Source organism: Garra rufa, chromosome 25 (genome assembly GCF_049309525.1).
Source record: "Garra rufa chromosome 25, GarRuf1.0, whole genome shotgun sequence".
Taxonomy (NCBI): domain Eukaryota; kingdom Metazoa; phylum Chordata; class Actinopteri; order Cypriniformes; family Cyprinidae; genus Garra; species Garra rufa.
Genome location: NC_133385.1, coordinates 36,502,051 through 36,529,249, shown reverse-complemented (window position 1 = coordinate 36,529,249; position 27,199 = coordinate 36,502,051). Strand labels below are relative to the sequence as shown.

The window sequence follows — 27,199 nt, the reverse complement described above, 5'->3', positions numbered from 1 at the left end:
GTTTATGCTGGTCCTTTGCTGGTTTTTGCTGGCCTTTTGCTGGTTTATGCTGGTCCTTTGCTGGTTTATGCTGGTCCTTTGCTGGTTTATGCTGGTCCTTTGCTGGTTTATGCTGGTCATTTGCTGGTTTTTGCTGGCCTTTTGCTGGTTTATGCTGGTCCTTTGCTGGTCCTTTGCTGGTTTTTGCTGGTTTATGCTGGTTTATGCTGATCCTTTGCTGGTTTTTGCTGGCCTTTTGCTGGTTTATGCTGGTCCTTTGCTGGTTTTTGCTGGCCTTTTGCTGGTTTATGCTGGTCCTTTGCTGGTTTTTGCTGGTTTATGCTGGTCCTTTGCTGGGTTTTGCTGGTCCTTTGCTGGTTTATGCTGGTCCTTTGCTGGTTTATGCTGGTCCTTTGCTGGTTTTTGCTGGCCTTTTGCTGGTTTATGCTGGTCCTTTGCTGGTTTTTGCTGGTTTATGCTGGTCCTTTGCTGGTTTATGCTGGTCCTTTGCTGGTTTTTGCTGGCCTTTTGCTGGTTTATGCTGGTCCTATGCTGGTCCTTTGCTGGTTTATGCTGGTCCTTTGCTGGTTTTTGCTGGCCCTTTGCTGGTTCATGCTAGTCCTTTGCTGGTTTATGCTGGCCCTTTGCTGGTTTTTGCTGGTCCTTTGCTGGTTTATGCTGGCCCTTTGCTGGTTTATGCTGGATCTTTGCTGGTTTATGCTGGCCCTTGACCAGCAACATGACCAGCAAAGATCCAGCAAAAAACAGCAAAGGACCATCATAAACCGGCAAAGATCCAGCATAAACCAGCAAAGGACCAGCATCCCAGCATCAAAACCTACCTAAGCAGTATATGCTAATTTTTTCAACAGGGTAGTAGGGTGAATTCAGGTAAAGTGAGCCACTTTTTGTAAAACATGCGATTTAGATAGTTTTTTTTCTTTTCTGTATTACTTTTGTAAACTTTAAGGCCCAGCTATAATATTTCAGTTTAAATATAGTTCATATTAAGGGTTATTCGTCAGGTATATACCAATAAACATTTTGAGATCAAGCACTCCACCCCTTATTTATCCAAACATATTCTGCATCTTAATTAAAACATGATTTATTAACAGATATCAGACAAACATATTTAACAACATATTTAACAAATCCAAAAATATATAACCTACATATTGAGTAAAATAAATAATCAGAATCATTATCAGAATATCAGAACATTGATAAAATGGGTCAATTTGTCGAAATTGAGATTTATACATAACCTGAAAACGAAATAAATATGCTTTCCATGGATTTTTGATTTTTTTAGCATAAGACAATATTTGGCCAAGAGACCATTATTTTAAAATCTGGAATCTGTGGGTGCAAAAAAATCTAAATGTTGAAAAAATAAAAAAGTTGCAGTGCATATTACTAATCAAAAAATAAGTTTTGATATATTTATGGTAGGAAATTTACAAAATATGTTCATGAAACATGATCTTTACTTAATATCCTAATGATTTTTGGCATAAAAGAAAAATGTATAATTTAGACCCATACTATGTATTTTTGGCTATTGCTACAAATATACCTGTGCTCCTTAAAACAGATTATACCAAATAATCAGGAAATATCAGTTATCATACAAAATGGAAAAACTTTATTAAAAACATACTTGGCATGCAACATACAAACATAAATCATCAATAATAACTGCATTCCCATAACACAGAAAAAAAAAACACAACAGTAAAAAAAGGCCATTGTAAAAATATCACAGCATCTTTATCTATGGCTTGTTCTCCAGTTATATTTTGTTGTGCATGACTTTATGAGGTTATTAAACTTGAAGTTGCTAAACTAACAAAAAAAACCTGGCATATTGTGGTCATTAAAGAAAACGTGATTTTAATTTGTAAAATGGTCAGAGAATGTGTGTAGTGTAACTTTAATAGCTTATTGCTTAGGATTCAGCATATGATTACTTATCATAAAATTTAATTTCCAAAAAATTAACACAGAGAATTAATAAATAGACTTCATTAGCAATTCTGGAATTGAAATATTTGCATTCGTCAATCTCATTACTAGCATTAACGTGGGATTTCTTTCACAAAGTGCAAGATTTCATAATCTTTTTTTTTTTTTTATTATGACAGTGGTGCTTGTTAATAGCAGTAGTAACTTTGGTATCATAGTGTAAACATGATACATTTGCATAAAAAGTATTATAGGTATTTTTGATCAATGATGGCTTTCTCCTCTGTTGTTATGGCTTCATATCATGAATAAATACTATAGTAAAGCTTACTCAAGTGAGTGCAATTTTCATTTTGGTTGTCTACCTTATGTCAGTTTCTGCATAATCCAAACATATGAATGCACAGCTACATATGAGATGTAACAAAATGTTTCCCTTGATTATATAAAATAATCTTTCACACTAACTGCATTTTCACATGGGTCCCTTTTCAAAACAGTAAAAGCTTGCTGACATTAACTGTTGCTAATTCACAGGCCAAATCCAGTCATTTCAATTCAAATCTGGAATTTATTGACAAACAGAAATTTGCTTCGTTTGAAAGGGAGTTCTGTTTGAGTGCTGCTTAGTTCTGCGCTATTGACAGTAGACAAACCTTTTTCACTTAAAAAACTCATGTTACATGCATCTCAGCTGATGTGTGACAGGAATAGATGTGCAGACATAGAGGACGATCAGTTGAGAAGCGTTTCTCTCATTTTGCTGGTGAGCTTGTCTCGTAGCTCACAGTGTCTGAGCAGATCTCTGACCTCCAGAGGAAGTGAACTATTCCACACTGTCAGCACTGAATCCTCAGCTGGGACTATCACAAACGCAGGAAACATTAACAGATTATAAACATCAATCATGTCTCATTCTTGAGATAAAATAATCTCCGTGCAAAGAATGAGCCGTATAATTCTAACAGTCAGAGAAAGAGCGATACTAAAAAGTTAAACTAAATTATTTGCTTGGATTATTAAAATCACAAAAAATTAAACAATAAAACTAAAAAAATAATAGATGTTATAACTTCTTTAAAATTCAATCTATATTTATTTATAATGTTCTTACCTTGTGTTTTGATTTGGTCTTGTGGCATGCGTTGTCGTCTACCCAATACTAAAATAACATTCTTTCTGTTGGGTGCGTCTGGTAAAGAACAAAAATGAGTAGTAAATCTTTCTGTATGAAATTATTTAAAACAATTGTAACTCAATTTAATCGAAACAAAACACAAAAACCCTTTAAACTGTATATATCCCTTATGAAAATAAGAAAGCCACTTTTGCATACTTTTAAAAAGTAATTCCTACACAAATAATATACCTTAAAAGAATATAATTAAGTGAATGTAATGTTTTCAGACACCTAAATGCATGTTAATTGGAATTAAAATGAAAATGTTGTATGGTCAGTGACGGGAATAACGGCATTATAAATAAATGGTGTTGATAACGGCATTACTTTTTTCAGTTTCCCCCGTTACAATGCCGTTACTGTTACTGATTAAAAAAAAAATGCGGCAATACTATAATTTTCGCCTTGCATTCTTCTTCTGAGGTAAATTCTGGCTTTATTCCTCTCAGCAAGTCTTCTTCCAGAAACGAAAAGTAGCCCAGATGAACTTGATTAATGTTTCTCTTCATCAGTCCAAAACAAGTCCAATAAAGTGCATCCACCTATAATAAAAAGTGACTCACACAGCTCCAGTGGGTGAATAAAGGCCTCCTGAAGCAAATTGATGTGTTTCTTTAAGAAAAACATCCATATTTAAAATGTAATATTTACTTTAATCTAGCTTGTGCCAACTGGTCGTACCCGGAAGCAGCTCTAGGTGGATGACGTCGGATGTCGGCGTTGCGCAGGCACCGGTGAGTCTCTGGTGATGTTTGTTAACAGCAACAGCTTACTTTAGCAAAGAAAAACCAGTCTCCTCTTGGTTTATATATCAAAATCCTCCGGCATTTTGCTTTACCAATCCTCGTATTTAACAAATTTGTGACTGTTGTTTTGTTTTGATCACTCCACGGCACACTCATCACTTCTGCACTTGTTATTACGGATGGATGCACTTTATTGGACTTGTTTTAGACTGATTAAGAAAAACACCGGTCTATGCAATTCCACAGCTTAGATGTGCCAGGATCATTTTTAATATAACTCAGATTGGATTCGTCTGAAAGAGGGAAGTCATATACACCTAGGATGCCTGGAGGGTGAGTAAATCGTGGGCTAATTTTCATTTCTGGGTAAACTAACCCTTTAGAGTGCTTTTGACCCACTTAAGTAGGACTTAAATACATATTAAAGAACTTAAAGAATGTAGTGACAAGCATTTATGGTGAACTAAAACATACATTAATGTCATTTCTATTTAAACAATTTAGTACGTTTAAATATTTTATGAGATATTTTAGATGTAATATTGAATATCACACTGAAGTTCGAATTACAATCAAGTACTTTACATGTGCTTTAGTATGTTAGTCAACACATCAAATAAGTGTACTTCTTCCAAGCACAACAGAAGATTATTAAAACATAATTATATAAAATGTACTGGTAAAAAGATTTAAAAAATTCATATAACAAATGTGTTAAATACATAGCCATGAAAGTGTACAGGAAGTGTACCTAGCAGCGCTGAGCCCATGCAGCGTATGGAGTGGCAGTGAGGGCTGATGGTCTGCAGTAGCTGGCAGCTGGAGACTTCCACCAACAGGATGTGTCCTGCTTTGGTCCCAATCCACAGAGTACCGCTGTGCTGGACCAACAGAGCTTTAACAGTCGCCGAAGATGGTACCATTTGTCTAGACTGGTCCTCACTTGGGGCTTTGGGCTTTTTGGTGGGACTTAATCTGTTGTGGACATATAAATTGGAACGGGTTAGGAAGTTAGTGTCAGCCTACTATTAACTGATACTTAGTACTGTCTCAAATGTGAAGATTCTCTGATTTTATAAAACATCCCTGCTGAAAAAAACAGCATATGCTGGTTAGGTATGTTTTGGTGCTGGGATGCTGGTTTTAGCTGGTTTATGCTGGTCCTTTGCCGGTTTATGCTGGTCCCTTGCTGGTTTTTGCTGGTTTATGCTGGTCATGTTGCTGGTTAATGCTGGTCCTTTGCTGGTTTATGCTGGTTCTTGACCAGCAACATGACCAGCATAAACCAGCAAAGGACCAGCATAAACCAGCAAAGGACCAGCATAAACCAGCAAAGGGCCAGCATAAACCAGCAAAGGACCAACATAAACCAGCAAAAGACCAACATAAACCAGCAAAGGGCCAGCATAAACCAGCAAGGGACCAGCATAAACCAGCAAAGGACCAGCATAAACCAGCAAAGGGCCAGCATAAACCAGCAAAGGACCAACATAAACCAGCAAAAGACCAACATAAACCAGCAAAGGGCCAGCATAAACCAGCAAGGGACCAGCATAAACCAGCATAGGGCCAGAATAAACCAGCAAAGGACCAGCATAAACCAGCAAGGGACCAGCATAAACCAGCAAAGGGCCAGAATAAACCAGCAAAGGACCAGCATAAACCAGCAAGGGACCAGCATAAACCAGCAAAGGGCCAGAATAAACCAGCAAAGGGCCAGCATAAACCAGCAAAGGACCAGCATAAACCAGCAAGGGACCAGCATAAACCAGCAAAGGGCCAGCATAAACCAGCAAGGGACCAGCATAAACCAGCAAAGGACCAGCATAAACCAGCAAAGGGCCAGCATAAACCAGCAAGGGACCAGCATAAACCAGCAAGGGACCAGCATAAACCAGCAAAACCAGCAAAGGACCAGCATAAACCAGCAAAGGGCCAGCATAAACCAGCATAGGACCAACATAAACCAGCAAAAGACCAACATAAACCAGCAAAGGACCAGCATAAACCAGCAAATGGCCAGCATAAACCAGCAAAGGGCCAGCATAAACCAGCAAGGGACCAGCATAAACCAGCAGAGGACCAACATAAACCAGCAAAGGACCAGCATAAACCAGCTAAAACCAGCATCCCAGCACCAAAACATACCTATCCAGCATATGCTGTTTTTTTCAGCAGGGATGGAAGTAGAACTGCTGTTTCTATATTATTAATGGGGTCAAAATTGTGCAACTGAGTTATGTTCACGTGTGCCACTTTACCCGAGTAACTGTGCGCAGTCAATGAGGTTCACCATCCTCTCGGTCTTCTTATCCCAGACCTCCACAGTATGGCCTCCCCTTTTACTTACATACATATGTTTGTCCACCGCTAACCGTGATATGCAAGGATCACTGCTGAGTCGACCCTGCTGCCTAAACGAACAAACAGATAAACAAGCTTAAATGGTTAGTTCATCTAGAAAGGAAAATTCTATCATTAATTACTCACCCTTATGTCGTTCCAAACCAGTAAGACCTTCAACTTCGGAACACAAATGAAGAAGTTTTTGGTGAAATCCTAGAGCTTTGTGACCCTGCATAGACAGCAACGCAACTGACACATTCAAGGTCCAGAAAGGTAGTAAGGACATTGTTAAAATAGTCCATGTGAAAGTGGAATTTTATGAAGCCACGAGAATACTTTTTGTTCACAAAAAAAACAAAAATAAAGACTTTATTCAACTTCTCTTCTGTGTCAGTCTTCGACCTGTGTTCAAGAGATTACCACAACACATGCGTATTGTGCTGCTGACGGAGGAGCCGGCACTCTGGCGTAGAACAACCATCTCTCCTAGTTCACTGTCTGTATATTCTGGTTCAAATAACTAAGGCTGGTCAAACAATTGGTGCGTTGTGGAAGAAATTGTTGAATAAAGTTGTTTTTATTTGCACAAAAAGTATTCTCGTAGCTTTATAAAACTGCAATTAAAGCACTGCTGTCACATGGACTATTTTAATAATGTCCTTACTACCTTATGTGCCTTGAAGTTGTCAGTTGCGTTGCTGCCTATGCAGGGTCAGAAAGCTCTCAGATTTCATCAAAAACATCATACTTTGTGTTCGGAAGATCAACAAAGGTCTTCTAGGTTTGGAATGACATGAGGGTGAGTAACTGATGGAAAACATTTCCATTTTTGGGAGAAGTAACCCTTTAAGATTTGAACATCGCCAAGAAATTCCTTGTAACAGGCTGTTTAACTGATATGCAAACCACAGCTGTTTTTTTTTTTTTTTTGTAATGTGATGTTTAAGCAAATACAAAATTATTCATCAAAATCTTACTAAACTTGTCTTCTGTCTTTGACATGGCAAATCACCAGAACCTCCACAACCTGCCATCTACTCTCTCTGATTTGGAGATCCCAGAAACTGAACATTGCATTCCTATGTATTAGTTCATGGGCAAATTTCCAGCAGCAAACCACTAGGAGTGCCTCAGGGTTCTGTGTTTAGCCCCTTCCTATTCCTAATGTATATAGTCTCACTGATCCCAATTCTAAAGAAAATGTTTTTTCTTACCTGTGCTGATGATAATCTGATCTACCTGTCCTTCATACCTCAGCTAATATTGTGGATTCATCAGGCTGCATGACTCCACAATTTGAACATGCATCTTTTCCTGCCTCTAAGCCCTGATGATAGACTGCTCTAATGGAGTTATATTTTAGTATGTAGACACCCCTTTCTAATTGTCAAATATAGCTTTTTAAAATAAACACATTACTAGCATGTACAGTACATGAAATCAAACATATGACCATGTAACGTTTTTAGAAGAGTGGTGATTGGTGCTATTCTGTTATAACAATTCATGTGAGTTTGTGAGTTTGTCATGTGCCATTATGAGTTTGGCATAGAAAATTTTGACAAGTCTGCACAAAGATCACACCTGAACATGTTTGGGATGAATTTGAGAGCCAAATGGGTGCCATGACCCTAAGGGCTCTGAGAAGGCGAGCATATCCTTACATGTTTTACCACTGAACCGTTGGGAGGACTAACATCCTGTTAACACCCATTGTTTTGTTTAACTGAAGAAAATATTGGTGTGGTTGGTGTATTTGGTTGCTCACATATATTTGGCAATGTAGTATACAGTATATATAAGGGCCAGAATTTAACTTTTGAATGAAGGGGATATTGATTTCCAGGGACATTTTATTTTACCTTTGTAGGGGCAATTTTTATAACCACCCTATTAAATGTATCTGTGTTGTCTTTTATGTCAAATACGTAAGGGAAAATCCTTTAATGCATGGCAAGCTGTTGATTATCACCTTGTTGCTGAGGAATATAATGCAGCGATCTAGTATCTAGACTAGTTTATTAATAAAAATCATGGGGAACCGTTGACAACAAGTTCATGTGTGTGTGCAGTGCAATCTGCAATCTCTGACCTCTGTGTGTGTGTGCGTGAGTTAAGTTTTTTGGTTAGTGTGCATCAATTAAATCAGTGCAATAATATAGAATGGTGATTACATTGACTTGGAACTACCTGTGCATTAAACGGGTTTACTGCATACCTGCCAGCCAATCAGAATCCAGTAATCAGACAGACCATAGAATAATTAAATTTAACCAACTACTTTATTCAATCAGAATGCTAGACCTACACCACTAAAATTTGTATTAACAAAAGTGACTAATCTAAACACCTCTGATTGGCTATTATTAATTTAATTATTACGTTCAACAGAAACATGTGTTTTAATGCTCATCTCAACAGATAAGAAAATCCATGTCCTGTAAGATTGTATAACTGAGAACAGTATGGGGCCAAACACTGAACCATGTGGCATCCCCAGCATATTTAATTGAGCAAGTGCATTTTTTGCCCCTTCTTCTTGAACTTGTCAAGATCAGTCCCTTCTAATTTTACGACTCTATATATAGTACAAGTTTAAGCTGTTTTCCACAAGAAAAACTCAATCCAGTGGTCATTTCTTTTAAATTGACAATAGATAGTTATGCTCATCTTTAGCAGGGATACTCACGGGTACAGCTGTTTGGGTTTGGTGTCTATGCTTCTACTGATGTCATATGCCACTGAGAGTGAGAACACCTTGCTGCCACAGGCCGCCCACAGCTCTCTTCGCTCCTGATTCTGACTGAATGGACCAAGACACATCAGAGGAGTGTTCACATCACCAACCTGCAGTGTTTTCACTGGACCACCATCCTTCACCTGGTCATAAAATATCAAATACGTCAGGCGTCTCTGAGATAGTACAGTGCTGTTTTATACAAATGTGGAAGCATGCTAGAACTACAGTTAAAAAGTTTGGGGTGGGTGCGATTTTGTTTAAAGTGCCCCTATTATGCCATGTTTAAGGTAGTTAATATTGTTGTAATAGTCTCTTAAAACAGGTTTACATGTATGCAAGTTCAAAAAACACTTTAGTTTTCTCAAAAATTAGATTTAATTTGACCCCGTTTCTAAATGATTCGTAAACGACTCGTGTGAAGCAGTTCGAAGAATCAGTCTCTCTAAACCCCTCCTTTCAGTGAGCCCTCACCGCTGTGATTGGTCAGATGGTGCAGTCCTTTTGGATTGGTCTACCGCTTCAGCGCAAAACGAAACGCCCATTGGCATAACTGAATGACAGCTGCGGAGACCTGTTAATGCATAGAAAAGATAGCCTCGATTTTACCCTATCAATTCGAGCCGGAGTCTGACGATGAAACGGTTGAAGTGGCACATCGACAAGAAACTGTTTTGCAAGCATGACTGGAGCAGGACGTTTCTCAGTGGGTGTCATATTATAACTGTGGAAAGTGCTTGCAATTTGCTTTTGTAAGCGAACCGGGCACACCTCTACGTTGTGAACTTCAACACTGTAACGTACAACCCATAACACTGCGTTAAGCCATCGTTTATCATTATCATTACTTAAACTAATAAGGCAGACAGACAGTCAAGCTGCATCAATCACAATTTTTAGACTACATTGCACTCACAGCTGAACAACAGAACTACAGAAACGCAAGTTAGCCGCTTACCAAGACATGTGCGGGGTTGTTACACACCATAACGTACACAAAGACGTATTTTGAACGATCGCTAGAAAATACAATCATCAATTATTAATCATACTTACAGGTAGAAGTTCAGAGGAGCAAGCCGGTCCAAATAAACTGGGCACTGATCCATTTTTTAAAACCAAGCGTTTGGTGAATCTCGCGTTGTAACGTTACTCCCCAAGATTGGAAAAACAGTCATCAGTAAAATGACGCGAACACAACACAAGATTGGCATTGGACTGCTGAGGTGTTGAAAAAATTAATGTTAACCACTCATTCTTGGTAGTTTCATCTTTCGGAAGGGCATATAAAACAAATTCACTCTCACAGCGCAGGGCGTCTTCTTGACATGATGTAACGTTAATCCACGTGAAAATGGTAGGCCTACTGTTTGTGGGCGGGCAAGTTGTTCGCGAAATTGAACGTGGGCGGACATTACGCAAATGTGTAGCTCGTGACGTGTGGCCGTTACAGAAAAAAGATTCGAATTGCTGACGACTCGTTTAGGCGAATGTGAGCCGACTCTTTTTTTTGTTAGACAAAAACTTCATTTATAGTGCACTGTCGGCGTCTCAACTTTGCAGATAGTTTATGTTCACATACAGCTACTTGACACACTACATGAAATATCATATTTGAAAAGGCATAATAGGGGCACTTTAATATAAAAGTTACGTTCAGAATTCATTGTCAATTTAAAAAGTAAAAGCATTCTCAGATGATACTCCAGTAAACTTTGGTCTATTTCAAAGTACAATTTTATTTACTTTACATATTTAAATAATTATTAAAATGATAATTATTAAAAAGCTATACCTTCAGGACTGAATCTTCATAAATGACTAGTGATCCATCTGCTGTCCCGACCAAAAGATAGTTCTTTAGTTGTCTGAAAAATTGAAACATTAGTCTCTCATCTAAATATAGATCATTCAGGAGCCATTCCACTTTTTATTCAGAAATTTAAATGTAATCACCTGTGAGTGTGAAAGTATAGTGATGTCACAGAGTCCTTGACGCACTTTAGACAGTGCAGAACCTCTGCGCTTATAGTATCCATGATATAGAGTGAACCTGACTGTGTACCAGCAACTAACCAGTCACTGCATGACCCTGGAGCTCTGATGATCACAATGCAGAGGATAGGACTGCTGTCAATCTCCTAAAAGAGGGTAGGAACACGGTTAACTGGGCCGCTAAATAAACAGCAGTCAATTAGAATGATATAATCGATCATTCTTGTTTAGATGAAATAGCATTTAACAAAAAAAAAAAAACAAAACATACAGTATGTCACAAAAGTGAGTACACCCCTGTACTATGTACAATACATAATGGAATCCATGTTTCCCTCAATGAACTGCAGCTCCCCAGAACCAGCAGCACTCATGCAGCCCCAGTCATGATGCTACCACCACCATGATTGACTGTTAAGACACTATTTTCTTGGAACTCCTCACCAGGGTATCACCACACATGCTGGACACCATCTGAGCTAAAGATTATCTTAGTCTCATCAGACCACAGGACATGGTTCCAGTAATTCATGCTCTTGGTTGTCTTCAGCAAACTGTTTGCGGGCTTTCTTTTGAGTCAGCTTCAGATGAGGCTTCCTTCTGGGACGATGCCTATGCAAACCAACTTGTTGCAGTGTTCAGAGTATGGTCTGAGCACTGACAAGCTGACCTTCTACTTCTGCAAACTTTAAAGGTCCACTGAAGTGCCTTGAAACACGTAGCATTATTCTATGTGGTGACGTACTTTTAACTGAAACAAAAACATATCGCCCAGCCCCGCCCACTTATTTTGAATAGCCAATAGCGTTCCATTTATATCTGCTCCGGCCAGAGCCGTTGAGCTCAGTAAAGCCGCATTTGTAAGCTTATGACAGCCACAGACTAATAAATCACCCACAGATTCAATATGAAACTCTTGCTAAAACGAAATAGTGATCATAATCATGCTGAGGCTGTGTAGTTTAATACATGCCGATCGCACATATGATCTGCTCCGTGTATTGCGTCTCTGTGTAGGGGACAGGACACTACGGATTCTAGAGAGCATTTGATTGGACAGAACGTTTGATTAGAAACTGAAGTGCACGGTGATATCATCCAAATCCTTGATTCATATTGGCGGAAGTGACGAGACTGTACGTTTTGAATGCTCATATCTTGTAAATGCAAATTTTGTCTTTGTTTTGAAGCACACTAGCTTATAGATAATCTTAAGGCTAATATATTCATACTAAAAGCCAAAAAACTTTAATTTTGATTTCAGGGGGACTTTAAAGCCATGCTGGCAGCACTCATGAATCTGTTTTTTGAAGCCAGGTTCTGCACCTGACGCACAAACCGAGTGCTCAACTTCGTTGATCGACCCTTGCGAGGCCTGTTCCGAATGGAACCCATCTTGGAAAACATCTGTATGACCCTGATCACTGTAGTGTAACTTTGACCACTGTAGTGTAACTCTGTTTCAGGGTGTTACTGAACCTCTAATAGCTTCGGTCATCTATGTGGAGAGCAACAATCCTAATTCTCAAATCCTCAGAGAGTTCTTTGCCATGAGATGCCATGTTGAACATCCAGTGGTCAGTATGAGAGAATTGTACTCAAAGCACCTAATTTTAACTGCTCTAATACAAGATGTATACCAGACAAAAACATAAACATGATGAATGTGACATGTGGCTTTGCATGGTTAAACAACATACTGCTGTTATCACTTAGGATGTACAGTCATGGCCAAAAGTTTTGAGAACTACATAAATATTGGAAATTGGAAAAGTTGCTGCTTAAGTTTTTATAATAGCAATTTGCATATACTCCAGAATGTTATGAAGAGTGATCAGATGAATTGCATAGTCCTTCTTTGCCATGAAAATTAACTTAATCCCGAAAAAAACTTTCCACTGCATTGTTAAGAAGGCTTCAGGGCGTCCAAGAAAGTCCAGCAAGCACCAGAATGGTCTCCTAAAGAGGATTCAGCTGCGGGATCGGAGTGCCACCAGTGCAGAGCTTGCTCAGGAATGGCAGCAGGCAGGTGTGAGCGCATCTGAACACACAGTGAGGCCAAGACTTTTGGAAGATGGCCTGGTGTCAAGAAGGGCAGCAAAGAAGCCACTTCTCTCCAAAAAAAACATCAGGGACAGATTGATCTTCTGCAAAAAGTATGGTGAATGGACTGCTGAGGACTGGGGCAAAGTCATATTCTCTGATGAAGCCTCTTTCTGATTGTTTGGGGCATCTGGAAAAAGGCTTGTCCGGAGAAGAAAAGGTGAGCGCTACCATCAGTCCTGTGTCATGCCAACAGTAAAGCATCCTGAGACCATTCATGTGTGGGGTTGCTTCTCATCCAAGGGAGTGGACTCACTCACAATTTTGCCCAAAAACACAGCCATGAATAAAGAATGGTACCCTCCAACAGCAACTTCTTCCAACAATCCAACAACAGTTTGGTGAAGAACAATGCATTTTCCAGCACGATGGAGCACTGTGCCATAAGGCAAAAGTGATAACTAAGTGGCTCGGGGACCAAAACGTTGAAATTTTGGGTCCATGGCCTGGAAACTCCCCAGATCTTAATCCCATTGAGAACTTGTGGTCAATCCTCAAGAGGCGGGTGGACAAAAAAAAACCACTAATTCTGACAAACTCCAAGAAGTGATTATGAAAGAATGGGTTGCTATCAGTCAGGATTTGGCCCAGAAGTTGATTGAGAGCATGCCCAGTCCAATTGCAGAGGTCCTGAAAAAGAAGGGCCAACACTGCAAATACTGACTCTTTGCATAAATGTCGATAAAGGCCTTTGAAACGTATGAAGTGCTTGTAATTATATTTCAGTACATCACAGAAACAACTGAAACAAAGATCTAAAAGCAGTTGAGCAGCAAACTTTGTGAAAACTAATATTTGTGTCATTCTCAAAACTTTTGGCCACGACTGTACTCACTTTTGTTGCCAGCTATTTTGACAATAATGGCTGTATGTTGAGTAATTTTCAGAGGACAGTAAATCTATACTGCACATTGTCTACTCTAAAATATATCCAAGTTTCATTTCTATAGTATTGTCCCTTGAGAAGATGTACTAAAATGTTTGCTAAAATGTAAGAGGGTGTACTTACTTTTGTGAGATACTGTAGCATACAGTAAAATTCATACCTGGCTCAAGCTTCCCCCTGTTTCTAGATCCAGCGATGTCACACAACCCAATTTCTGGCTGCTGCTGCCACCTCCAATCCACACACGAGTATTTTTACCTCCGTTTGCACCTCCGCTGGCACCAGAGACAGTGAAACACTCACCCGGAAAACTCATCAATGTCAGCTCTCGCATCAGACAAAGCATCTCTACAGAATTCAGATGATCAAACACCTAAAACATATACAAAAACATTAAATGATTTAAATGTATACACGGAAGTCCTTTCTAAGATGTAATAAGTTAACAATCAGTTACAATTGGATGAAGTCAGTCTAACCTGAGCAGATGTAGGTCGGTCCTGTGGGTATTCCCTCAAACAGTCCCTCATCAAAGACTGAAACCCAGGCCATGGAGAACAGCCGTAATCTTTAACTGGATCTATATCAGTGATTATGGAGAAAGTCATTAATATAATTATATATTAATATTAATGTTCTGATAAAATTCTTTTATCAGTATAATGTTTTTTTATCCTAATATTAAATTAATATTTGTATTTAATAATATACTACAATAATTATTTTTTTAATGTTTTTATGCTTTTCTTATTTCTTATTTATTTTAAATCCTATTTTTTTCCAATTTTACTCATTATATATACAGTATTTTTGATTAAATAATCACACAACTTTGATGAATATTATTACAGAATAAACAAAAGATGTCAGCATGTTACCTGGTAGTTTTCCCTGCACAGCCACCTCATCAAACTCACTGGGAAACTTCATTCCATCAGTTATCCGCTCGCCGTAGGTAAAAAGGTCATACAGAAGCAGACCAAAAGAATATACATCTGCCTGGACGTTATAGATGACATTACCACGGGCGACCTCCGGGGCTCTAAAACCTGTGTGTGGAAGACTCAATATTAGAATATATAAAGTAAACATCCTCTGTTTATTTAATAGCTCTTTCATAAGGGATTGTGGGGAAGTAAGAGGGACCTGGTGTTCCTTCTGAGCTGCGGACACCCATACTGCAGCAGTACTGTGCTATGCCATAGTCTGTGATTTTAGCGATGACTTCGGCATCCGTCTTCAGGTTAAACAAGAGAATGTTGTGCGGCTTCAGATCTCGGTAGATAATCATAGATGAGTGCAAATATCTGTTTGAATACAAAATGTTTTTTAAAATGTGATTTCTTTAAAGTTTTTGTTTGTTTTGTAGCTAGTGTACGCACCTGAGACCATCCGCCACATGCAGTGCTATCCTGTGCTGTAGTTTGCGGCTCAGACTGCTATTTTCACGCTCAAACAGTGAGTCCAGAGAGCCACATGGGGCGAGTTCCATCACAAGAATGTGTGGGTTACAACCAGCAGCCAAAAGCCCCACCAGACTGGGGTGACACAGTCTGCCAAGTACCGTCAGTTCCTGAAGAACAATTATTTTAAAGCAAATCTGCAAACCATGTAGTAATGTTGGGACTTGGACACAACTGGTAAAGCTTGCTCATTTCCTAACCAAGTGAAAGACTTGCCTAGGTTCTTTTTCTATAGCATAACTCACCTGTCGCACCAGCCGATGAACATAAAGCGTAGATGCATGTTTATTGAAAATCTTCACAGCAACTTCCTCATTATTGTACACAGCTCTATAAACAGAGCCGAAGCCTCCATCTCCTTTAGTTTAAAAAAAAATACAGTTTTGTTGACATTCACAGTAAGCAACACAGTAAGTTTGTCTATTATTCGAATAATTGATTACTGTACCAACCCAACATATACTCCATAGAGAGCTCCATCTCCAGCTGCTCTGGATCCAGTATAGTGCTGGACAGCTGGTCACTCAGCACCAGGTCTGGAGATATCTGAGAGATGGGCAGAGTACAGCTGGTGTCCTCTGGGTTCACCAGCAAACCATCTTGCAGACAAACAACCAGTCAGTACAGTACAGGTTTTGCACCATTTTTATACACCAGGTTACCAATAAAGGAGCTCCTGAATGTGAGCGAAATGGATAGAGACCTGCATTGATGTTGGACAGTAGATCTTCCAGCAGCATCTTCTGGCAGTTTTGCCCATCGCTAAAGCTGTACACAGCCCATTTCTTAAGCAGTGTCTCTCCAGTGCCATGGACATCAGTGGCGAGGAGGCCAGGAAACCATTCCTCCAGCAAAGAGTCAATGTGATCCACCACCTGCCCAAACAAGACACAACCTACACACAGGACAGGTGATGTTAACAACACCATCATAAGTTCAAATGTATCACTATCACCTTCACATGACAACATAATGTGCACTTGGATGGGTTCAATGCAGAGCACAAATTCTGAGTATGGGTCACCATACTTGGCCACACGTCCTTTCCTTTCCTTTCCATCATCATCATGTCACAACATCAACATCACCAACTATCATAATCATCACCATCACTAACAATGAATCAAATGCATCACTGATCACTTGTGATCTGTGTATATCACATCTATGATCATAATCATTACAACACCAAAACTATCATAATTACCACTATATTATCACATCATCTCCATCATTACCATCAATACCATCACATCATCAACCCATCATAGTCACCGTCTACATCACGATTACATTCCTATTATGAAATCAAAGTCGTCATCACCATTACTGTACTGTTTAGAATGTTTAGAAGAATACATCACAATACAACCAACTCTCTCTTACCTTTGCGAGAGCAGGGGACCGTGATCTTGATGAAGCTAGCAGGGTTGTCTTCTAGTGACAAGGCCTCCATCAAACAGTAAGCTTCAGCAGACCAACTTAGATAGATACCCTTCCTCCAGTAGATCCTGTTTGGTCTCAATGCTTTTTCTGCAGAGTACATACACCTTCAAAACCATCTCAATTCTTATTCATTTGCAATACATTATTATTATAACAATAATTATTATTCAAGCAATACTTTTGTAATACATGATGTAACTATGCTTGTACCTTGAGAATTAAACCTATGTTTGTGCCATGCCAAATACAATTTTCAGCTAGTAGCAAGTGTTTGTGTTGTGTTACCTTTGCCATAGAGCAGGAAAGCAGACACTTCCAACAGACGGCTGATCTGTCTGGGCCAGTAGCCCATGGGGAAGTACGGCATCTCATAAAGCCGGACAATCACCTCTGAATTCTCACAGTGGGGGAGCTCAATCACCGGCCTGTGATCTGACAGGCTGGGGACATTACAAACATTAAAAATTACCACCATACAACACTTTCTATCAATTTCACTTAAAAAGAGGTTATATCGCTACCTGCTAGGTATAAGTAACTGGTCATCTCCGAAGGGCAGAGCTATTTGAAACTTTTCCAATAGTTTGAAGTACTGAGTCAGATGATCCTTCGGGAAACAGCGACTTTTGTTCAGAAACTTTTCTACAGTGGTTCGCTGCATCACTCCTCTAGTGCCGTCCCACTGACCAGTGCTCCTCAGAGTCAGCGTCTGTCAATCAACATAACAGAAGAGATGTTACTGTTGTGAATAAATCACAGGGAGAAGCAAGGTGTGTGTGTGTATGTGTGTGTGTGTGTGTGTGTGTGCACCTGGTATTCATCACGTTGTGGGGACCAAATGTCCCCACAAGGATAGGAATACCAGTAGATTTTGACCTTGTGGGGACATTTCTTAGGTCCCCATGAGGAAACAGGCTTATAAATCATGCACAATGAGTTTTTTTGACGAAGTAAAAGTATACATAATCTCCTGTGAGGGCTAGGTTTAGGTGTAGGGTAGGTGTAGGGCGATAGAAAGTACGGTTTGTACAGTATAAAAACCATTACGCCTATGGAATGTCCCCATAAAACATGTAAACCCAACATGTGTGTGTGTGTGTGTGTGTGTGTGTGTGTGTGTGTGTGTGTGTGTGTGTGTGTGTGTGTGTGTGTGTGAGAGAGTGTTTAACCTGTGAGATGATGTTACAAAGCCATTGTGGGTCAATGAAGTACAAATCCTTTAGCTGTAGCACTGGATCATCAAAGTGCAGCAGGACACCTGGACACAAACACACAGGAACGTCTGTTTACAAGGTAAAAATAATAATGCCAAAACATAAAAAGGTAACTAAAATGAGAATACATACATCACAAATTATTATGAACATTTTTTAGGAACATGCAAGTGCTTGACGTTAAAGAAACAACTATATATAGGACATAAACAGCAAGAAGGCATCAGAAAGAGATTCAGGTGTGAAACAACTCTCACACTGAAGGTCTGTTTACAAGATACAAACAATAATGCCAAAACATAAAAAGGCTACTAAAATGAGCAAACATGCATCACAAATTATTGTGAACATTTCTTAGGAACATGCAAGTGCTCAACGTTAAAGAAACAACAATATATAGGACACAAACAGCAAGATCAAGGAGTGAAATAACTCACCAGCTTCACTAAGGAAGTGGATAGCATGGGGTAACTCTCCCTCCTCTAGCTGCAGCTGTGTTTCCTGTATGATCTCTAGTAGTCTGCTGTGTCTGAGCACCGGGAAATCAGTGGGTACATGTGACCTCTCCTGTAAAACTCTCCTCTCCAACTCCACATAACAGTCTGGAATCAGTTGCCCCATTACCGGCTGACCCTGGATCTGCCAATGCCACAGACAAAATTCATTAAATAAATTACATGAAAACCTGTTAGAAAGATGTAATTACCCTTGTGAAAATGAAGTACACTTTAGCATACTTCAATACTTATCATAAAAATAACTTTCACAACAACACACTTGTTGTTGCCCAATCCGAGCAGAATAGGCTCATGGAAGGGAAGGGTTTACAGACATTATGCTCAAAGCTGATTCGAACAAACCATTTCAAAATCATTGACAAATGACTCTATGTATAAATGTATATTCTGAGAAAGACATATGAGCTGCTCTTTAAAAGTAAATTTATTGGTTAATATCATTTATTATATTTGCAAACCAGTGTCAAGAAGAAACTACATTTTTGTAAATCACCTTGAACCCAACGAGCTCTCTATAGATGGCTTTGCGCAACCTGCTGATGGACTCTGACTCCTCACAGGCACACAGTATGTGGTTCTCTTTGATCACCGGAAACCCCGTTTGAGACAGCAGCTCCTCTTGTAGCTTCAGAACACACTCCTGTAGGAGGCGCTCTTCACACACATCTGCATGAGTTCCAACCACAATCACAGGAGACTGTCCAGCTACAGCCTGAAAAAAAAAAAAAAAACATTTCATTTAAATATATAAACTATGTCATTTTGTAATACAGACCAAGTGTTCCACAAGAACAGTTTGGTCTGGTTTTGTTTTCATACTAAAAATATTTTGATGCTACTTAATGTTAAACTTACTTTAATGTTAAAGAGCCAGGGTTTGATGGCGTCTATCTCACTGGGTCCTTTACTCAGGTCATACAGCACTAGATATAGCGCCCTGGAGCTCATAAAGTGTGGGTGAAATCCACTGCACTCTTCGCCACCTGCACAACAATAGAAAGAGAAAAATTTGCAATTTCCGAATGACATTTTCCATATTTGATATGTTGCTATTATTGTAAAGATGCTTACCAGAGAACTCCCATACATTCAGCAACATGTTCCTCTTTTCTTTGTTCCTGATGGACCAGTCTCTGACGCTAACACCAATAGTGTGTTGATCAGATCGCCACTGAGTGCGTTTGAGTTTCATCAAATGATGAATCAAAGAGCTTTTCCCACTACGCGGGCTGCCGACCACAATGAGTTTCATGCGATAATAGGGGACAGCTTTCTTCAGACGCTGCTGCAAGAATCTGTCAGATCGAAAGGGTTTACATTCTGAAACAATATTAAAGACTTGAAATGACTTGATAAGATATTATGAAAATACACTATAATCCTAATCCCAAGGTTTGCATGCAACAAGTAAATTCAGGAGTAATAAAATCTGTTATCGCTATCATTTCACAATACTGAAATAAATTTAAATATAAAATAAAATCTGAACAATACAGGTATGCCCACTGATCATTGACACGTTTACAAGCTAAAATACAAACAAGAGTAAGGGATAATGTCTAAATGAGACATGTAGACAGATTTAGACCTGATGATGTCTTTGGTTTTGTTCCCAATATGTTTGAGGTTCATCTGGAGCTGCAGACCATCTAGAGGTAGATCCCATAAGTGAACCAGCTTTCCCATCTCATCAGGGAAAGAGCGCAAACCTTGATTCTGACTCACATCTAGAGACGTCAGGTCCTCCAACATACCGATCTGAGGAGGAATCTAAAGCACAAAAGAATAAAAAACCGTAAGAGCAACTTACCAACATTTTCTAACAAATATATATTTTAGTCACAAAGACAGACCCAGAGTGTGATTTGAACCGTACCTCAGTGAGTTTGTTGGAGCTTAAAGTAAGTTTCTCCAGTCTGGCCCACTTGTACGTCGGGCCGCTCAGGTCGAGCACAGAGATTTGATTATGACTGAACATCAGCTCTCTTAGGTTTACACTGACCCAGAAAGATGGACCTGGCAGATCACTAATACTGTTATTTCTCATATCCACCGAACGCAAACTATCCAGATGAAGGTGAAGATGAAGGTATAAAAAGATAGGATTAAAATCTTTTTTTTTTTTTTCAAAAGCACATAACAGATGCTGTTAATAAAGTTATACTGAACCATTTTAATTTGAGAAAAAACTTACTTTGGCAAGTTGATGATTATTTCAGGGATAGATGTGAAATTGTTCTGTGATAATTTAACAGTGGTTATTTTTGAGGGAAGGTGTGACAATGAACCTGCATGAAAACAAGACTGTTAATAACAACAGAAATGATAAACATAGAAAATTATAAAACAGAACAGAATTATCCATCTTAGTTTTTTTTATGAAACACTTTTTTCAAAAACGTTTATGTTTCTAAAACTAAATTTGGTAATTGAAAAAAGCTAAAATAATAAAACAACAAAAAATTAATTAGTTAATTAAAACTACACTATGTAGAAATATAAAAAATTTAAATGCACCTAAACAAATTATTAAAACTAAAATTAAAAAAAAATATATAAGAATAAAAGTTAATTCAAAATAGTAATAAACACTGAAATGCCTAAAACAAATTGACTACATTAACCGTTAGCATGCAGGTCATATGTAGTCACTGTCAGCCAAAAAGGAACAGTGTTTCAGGGTTGTTTCAAGTCATTATTTTTTGATGAATGATTAAAAACACATATTTTTTAAGAGAGTAAAGAGAGGAAAACTTACTGATTTGGTTAACTGAAGCGTTGAAAGTTTCCAGCTTGAGGCACTCAGTAAGAAAATTGTCTGAAATGTTATTAACTTGATTCTTACTGATGTCTAAAACTTTCAGTTCAGGCAGGCAGAGTGGGAGAGACAGTGCTGATATCTGATTGCTGAAAAAAAGGTCAATAGTTTACACTCCATTTGTATTTCCAGTAAGAAAACTAAAAGATTAAATTGAATAAATAAAACTATTATCCTATAATCTACCCCTCCAAGGAGAGCTCCTCTAATCTGTCCATGGCCTGCCCCAGCTGGAAGGGAAAGACAGTGAGCTGGTTGAAGGAGAGGTTGAGCTGGCGTAAGGCTGGACTGCGCACAGTTGGGTCCAGGAGCAAAAGAGGACCAATGCAGTTACGAGAAACATTGAGCGTGCTTAAAGCGGGCAAACCCAGGAGTTCCACAGGAAGTGACTGCAGTTGGTTGCCTTGAAGATCTAGACGGGTAAGACTTCTTAAATTCTGAGAAAAAGAAACATAATTGAAAAAAACTCTTTTAATAAATTGCGAGGAAAATGTATGGTTAAGAAATATTGACCAGATTAAATGATGACCAATATCAAAGATCAAAGACACAAAATGGACACAAGCTATAAGTAGATACTATTTACTATTCAATGTTTACTAGTTGCTATATAATCAGATTATACAGGTAATTAGAGCAGTATTTATCTGCCACAAAAACACCATAACCCTGCAAATCAAAGTTAGTGTTACTAACCCATTGAGAAGAAAGTACACTTTTTGCACTTAATTGTATTACCTGTGCATGTGTGCTGCACTTTAAATCTTAAAAGAATAAAAAAAAAACTGTAATTCCAGATAATGTTATATAAATGTGATATAAACAGGCCACCTGCATGACTGTTTCTCAACACACTTAAGTACACTTGTTTAAAGTGCACTTTCTAGTACAGTTTTACTGCACATTTCATGTTTTGATAAATTTTTTTGGTGATTTAAAGAAGCACACTTGTTTTGATGTAACTGACTAACTAACAAGCTATAGCACATACTCCTGATTCTATTATAGTAAGTTATTTGATTATTTAATATACGTTAAATGTACTTCATACTGCATACATTCATTGCAACTTAAAATATGTAATAATTACAAATATATCTGTGATCCTGGACCACAAAACCAGTCATAAGTCGCACGGGTATATCTGTATCAATAGCCAAAAATACATTGCATGGGTCAAAATTATCGATTTTTCTTTTATGCCAAAAATCATTAAAGATTATGTTCCATGAAGATATTTTGTAAATTTTCTACCATAAATTTATTCAACTTAATTATTTGATTAGAAATATGCATTGCTAAGAACTTCATTTGGACAACTTTAAAGGTGACTCTCAATATTTTGATTTTTTGCACCCACAAATTTCAGATTTTCAAATAATTGTATCTCGAACAAACATTGACCTAGCCTTACATATATTGTCCTATCTCTCAATTTAAAAAAATGTAACCGTATGACTGGTGTTGTGGTCCATGGTCACATTTAAATACATGACATACTGGTATCAGTGGAATTAACATTACAATAAATGACTGTCAGTACATTAGGCAGTAAATTTTAACTATTTTACCAAGACAATAGAATTATGAAATTACATTGAAAGAAAACACTCTGAAGTTCAGGCAAATTGAATTAAATTGCATCCACTTTTAAATTATAATGCAATTTATGTAATTGCAATGAACATTCAATTAAGTGTCTATCAACAATACATTTGGTTCATATTTGAGTACATTATTTTAAAGTACATTTAAACGTATGCGTAAGTGTACTTCTTTTTAACAAGGGAACTTAACATAATTTAATTTATGCCATGATTCAATTCATTATACTAGAAGTAAGAACTAAAATGTTTACAGAAACATTTTGCATGTATTGTAGAAACATTAGAGAATGGGTTTTCTGTTTCATGTTTTCACTATGACATCACTTAAATCATACTGTCAAAATACTTCCACAGACCTGACAGAGAACACTGGGAAACTCTGATAAACTGTTGCTGCTCAAATCAAGCCGTAAAAGGTTTTCAATCTGCTGTTTGAGAGAGCTCACACCCATCAAACAGGACAGATTGCCCAGCTCATTTCCTGAGAGATCGAGCAGACGGATGGGTTCTTTGTCTACGGCCAGAGGGAAAGCACCAGGAGTGGAGCTTTCAGTGAAGCCCTGCCCTGTACATTTAAAACAAAACAAGACAGATTTAACAAGTGAAATTTTGAGGACTGCAGTAGTTACGATGTCAGACAGCGTTTAATCTGTACCTCTAGTGTTGTGAGAGTTAAATCGCTTATGCCGAGGGACACTTGGATCCGTGTCTCCGTGGCCTCCCTATAAAAGGACATTCAAATTATTAAATTCATAGCTAAAATCCAAGCACACAGAACACCAAGGGCCAGTTTCCCTAACAGCTTGCACCAGCGCAAACTGTATTTTGCCGTTAAAATAGTTCTGTCAAGATTTACTAAAGATGCGCAGTGAAGAATTAGCACTGAAAAGGCCTGGACACAGTGGTTAATTTTGCGGCTGATCTTATTGAATATGTATTTGTAGAAGGAGAGTATTAAAATGAAGCAAGCAACGTGTTTTACTAACATTTGCACTTGTCAAATTACTGGTATTTGTGGCTTTATTTAATGCCCAAAAAAGCATTTGTGCTGCTCTTAGATTGCGCTGGTCATTACGGGAATGATCTGGCTGTATCTGTGTTCTTTAATGTGTGCGCTGTTAGTAAATCACATGCAGAATTTTCCCGTCCCATCAGCGCTTTTATGGAATTGCGCTCTAACACTAATTTTCACCAAGTTGCAGCTTCTAACTACTGGAGTACCTCAGGGCTCTGTTCTTGCTCCGCTTCTCTTCTCTGTCTACATGGCATCACTAGATTCTGTCATTCAAAAACATAGCTTTTCACATCACTGCTATGCTGATGACACTCAACTCTACCTCTCATTCCATCCTGATGATTCGACGATAGCTGCTTGGATGTCAGCTTGTCTAACAGACATTTCTTGCTGGATGAAGGACCATCACCTTCAACTAAACCTTGCCAAGATAGAACTGCTTGTTTTTCCATCAAATCCATCGTTTCATCACAATTTTACCATCCAGTTAGGCACATCAACCATAACTCCTTCAAAAAAACAGCCAGAAACCTAGAAGTTTTGATTGATGATCAGCTGACTTTCTCAGACCACATTGCTAAAACTGCCCGGTACTGCAGATTTGCTTTTTTTTTTATAACATCAGGAAGATCAGGCCCTTTCTTTCAGAACATGCTTCACAACTCCTTGTTCAATCTCTTGTTCTGTCCAGGCTGGACTATTGTAATGCTCTCTTTTGGCAGGTCTTCCAGACAGTTCTATCAAACCTTTACAATTGATCCAGAATGCTGCTGCAAGATTCATTTTCAACAAGCTGAAAAGAACGCACATCACACCTCTCTTCATAAATTTGCATTGGCTACCAATAGCTGCTCGCATAAAATTCAAGGTATTAACGTTTGCCTACAAAACCACCACTGGCTCTGCACCCCATTACTTCAGACTTATGTGCCCTCTAGAAGTTCATGTTCTGCAAGTTAACGGTGCATTATTGCCATTATTGCCATCCCAAAGAGGCACAAAATCACTTCAGGTAAAAGACTTTTACCTTAAATGTTCCCTCTTGGTGGAATGACCTGCCCAACTCAATCTGAGCAGCTGAGTCCTTAGCCATCTTCAAGAATCGGCTAAAAACACATCTCTTCCGTCTTTATTTGACCCTCTAACTCTAGCACTCTCTATTCTATTTCTATTCTTAAAAAAAAAAACCTTCTCTATTTTATATATCTTCTATTGTTTCTATCTTTTTTTATTATCATACAACTAACAAAAAAACACTAGTATGCTCTATTTGTTTTTCTATTACATCCGTTTTCTTTTTATTTACTATATAATAAAAAAAACCTTGCTACGTATACTGCATTAAGCTAATCTGAGACTTGTCATAGCACTTACATAGCATTGCTCTTTTGTTGATTTTGATTGCTTCCATTGTCCTAATTTGTAAGCGTCTGCTAAATGACTAAATGTAAATGCAATTTGCCCTGTTTAGTAAAACTGGCCCCAAAAATGTGTCCGTTTGATCTGGTACCTCTGAATTAGCACGTCTACGCAGACTCCTGTGTCTCCAAGCAGGTTTCCTGCCCACTTCTGGTGAATCGCCAAAAAGCAATGATCCTTGTGAAGGCCCGTCACTCCCTACCCAATGGAACAGCACATGCATTTTAACATAAAAAGAGGCTGAAAATGAAAACCCAGACGAAAAAAGACCCACATCCAATGAAATGACTTGTTTATTTATGCGAGAATCATCTCACCGTCACTCTCCATGTCATCAAACACGAGGGCCAAGCTTTCATCTAAAGACATGTGTGAGTCGTCACTTTCCTCATCGGTGAAATATTCTGATGTGCTGGCATCACTCCGTAATCTACTAACTCCCACAAAGCTTTTGTTCCTCTGGAGTGACAAGATCTGTCTGGCCAAACGCTGACCTTTATCTTAAAAGATACAAGAACAAAAGTTACCAACAATAGTTAGGCTAATTTTAGTTATGTAGAATTAAATTCTTTTCATACTAAATATAAAGTGAAAAATCTAAACCTATTTAAAAAAAAACAATAACACTAATGCGCTGAAAATAACCAGTTAATTATGCCATATGTTTTACTAGAAAACATTAAGCAATTTAAACTTGGCAAATTTTGTAATTAAACTGGTCTCAAAATATTCCTTGTGCCGAGAACATAGATACCAATTTTGCCATAGTCGGCCAAACTTCCTGTTCGCCATTTTGATTTATGTTGAAAACCTTTTTCTTACTCCTTCTAGACTATTCATCCAATTTTCACCAAAATCGAGTCAGATCATCTTTAGACTGTGCTGACAAAAAAAATTATGTCAATACACAAAACCGTTTTTGTAAAGTGCTGCAACAAATTTGAGGCACGTTGCAAAACTGTATCTGAGGCTGTATCTCTGCAAAGCTTTGACATATTGACACCAAACAATGTGTGTGCCATTTTCACCTCGATTTGATAATAGTGCCACCTATTGGTCAAAAGTGATAACCCATTAAATCATATTACTAGAGGTTGTATTTTATTTTTTCATTTTGACTAAAAACATCATAAAATAGCTTTAATTACTCATTGTTCCAGTTCGTCTGATGCTCCATGCCTTGCTTAGCTCCTCATTTAGCTTCTTTATTCCTAAAACTTTTTTAGTTCAGGGTTTTAATTCCCGAAATTTCTAGTGGTCATGGCCCCTAGAGCATGTATGTCACACACATGACAGTTGTTGGCTAATCATGTGAACAGACTCACTGTTCTTCTTGCTGACTGGAGATTGAGTCTTGCGCTCAGAGAGCAGAGCATTGAGCCATGCCGCCTTCATTTGTCCGAGGCGGAAGCTCCCGAGGCACAGGGCGTTGTTGGCATGGTCCAGCCCCAGACGGGCGAGGAGGAGGGTGATCGCAGGGTCATCGCCTCTCCTGATACACACGCTTAGAGCTCCACGTAACTGTTGCTCATGAACACCTGCAGATACCAGCAGCTCCAGCAGAGCTAGAGGAGACCCTCGATCACAAATCTGCACAAACACAACAAAATGTCCTTCAAAGCTTAATTATTCATTTTAGTTAGGCTTTCCTGAAAGAAAGGCACCAGGATATTATTTAATAAAACTCTGATTGTGTTCATCTGAAAGTAGTTGAGTAAATTATGGGCTAATTTTCATTTTTGGGTGAGCTATTCTTTTA

At 38.4% G+C, this 27,199-nt stretch overlaps 1 protein-coding gene across 1 annotated transcript in view; it reads right to left on the bottom strand.

Annotated features, from left to right (window-relative positions):
• Positions 1-1,604: 1,604 nt before the first annotated feature.
• lrrk2 (leucine-rich repeat kinase 2) overlaps positions 1,605-27,199 on the bottom strand; it is a 51,065-nt gene continuing 25,470 nt past the window's right edge. Inside the window, exons 19-51 of the mRNA XM_073831702.1 lie at positions 26,766-27,030; positions 25,758-25,940; positions 25,532-25,638; positions 23,662-23,728; positions 23,363-23,571; positions 21,586-21,836; positions 21,340-21,488; positions 20,776-20,869; positions 20,458-20,644; positions 20,170-20,351; positions 19,653-19,876; positions 19,437-19,564; positions 19,075-19,293; positions 18,501-18,702; positions 18,019-18,107; positions 17,371-17,558; positions 17,135-17,289; positions 16,790-16,936; positions 16,107-16,298; positions 15,856-16,002; positions 15,649-15,761; positions 15,323-15,513; positions 15,087-15,247; positions 14,819-14,989; positions 14,420-14,520; positions 14,101-14,313; positions 10,913-11,097; positions 10,752-10,824; positions 8,909-9,099; positions 6,135-6,287; positions 4,625-4,848; positions 3,062-3,139; positions 1,605-2,804 (exon numbers count right to left, since the gene is read on the bottom strand). Coding sequence (XP_073687803.1) covers positions 2,683-2,804; positions 3,062-3,139; positions 4,625-4,848; positions 6,135-6,287; positions 8,909-9,099; positions 10,752-10,824; positions 10,913-11,097; positions 14,101-14,313; positions 14,420-14,520; positions 14,819-14,989; positions 15,087-15,247; positions 15,323-15,513; positions 15,649-15,761; positions 15,856-16,002; positions 16,107-16,298; positions 16,790-16,936; positions 17,135-17,289; positions 17,371-17,558; positions 18,019-18,107; positions 18,501-18,702; positions 19,075-19,293; positions 19,437-19,564; positions 19,653-19,876; positions 20,170-20,351; positions 20,458-20,644; positions 20,776-20,869; positions 21,340-21,488; positions 21,586-21,836; positions 23,363-23,571; positions 23,662-23,728; positions 25,532-25,638; positions 25,758-25,940; positions 26,766-27,030 — 5,361 coding nt within the window. The 3' untranslated portion in view covers positions 1,605-2,682. The remainder of the gene's footprint in view (positions 2,805-3,061; positions 3,140-4,624; positions 4,849-6,134; positions 6,288-8,908; positions 9,100-10,751; positions 10,825-10,912; positions 11,098-14,100; positions 14,314-14,419; positions 14,521-14,818; positions 14,990-15,086; positions 15,248-15,322; positions 15,514-15,648; positions 15,762-15,855; positions 16,003-16,106; positions 16,299-16,789; positions 16,937-17,134; positions 17,290-17,370; positions 17,559-18,018; positions 18,108-18,500; positions 18,703-19,074; positions 19,294-19,436; positions 19,565-19,652; positions 19,877-20,169; positions 20,352-20,457; positions 20,645-20,775; positions 20,870-21,339; positions 21,489-21,585; positions 21,837-23,362; positions 23,572-23,661; positions 23,729-25,531; positions 25,639-25,757; positions 25,941-26,765; positions 27,031-27,199) is intronic.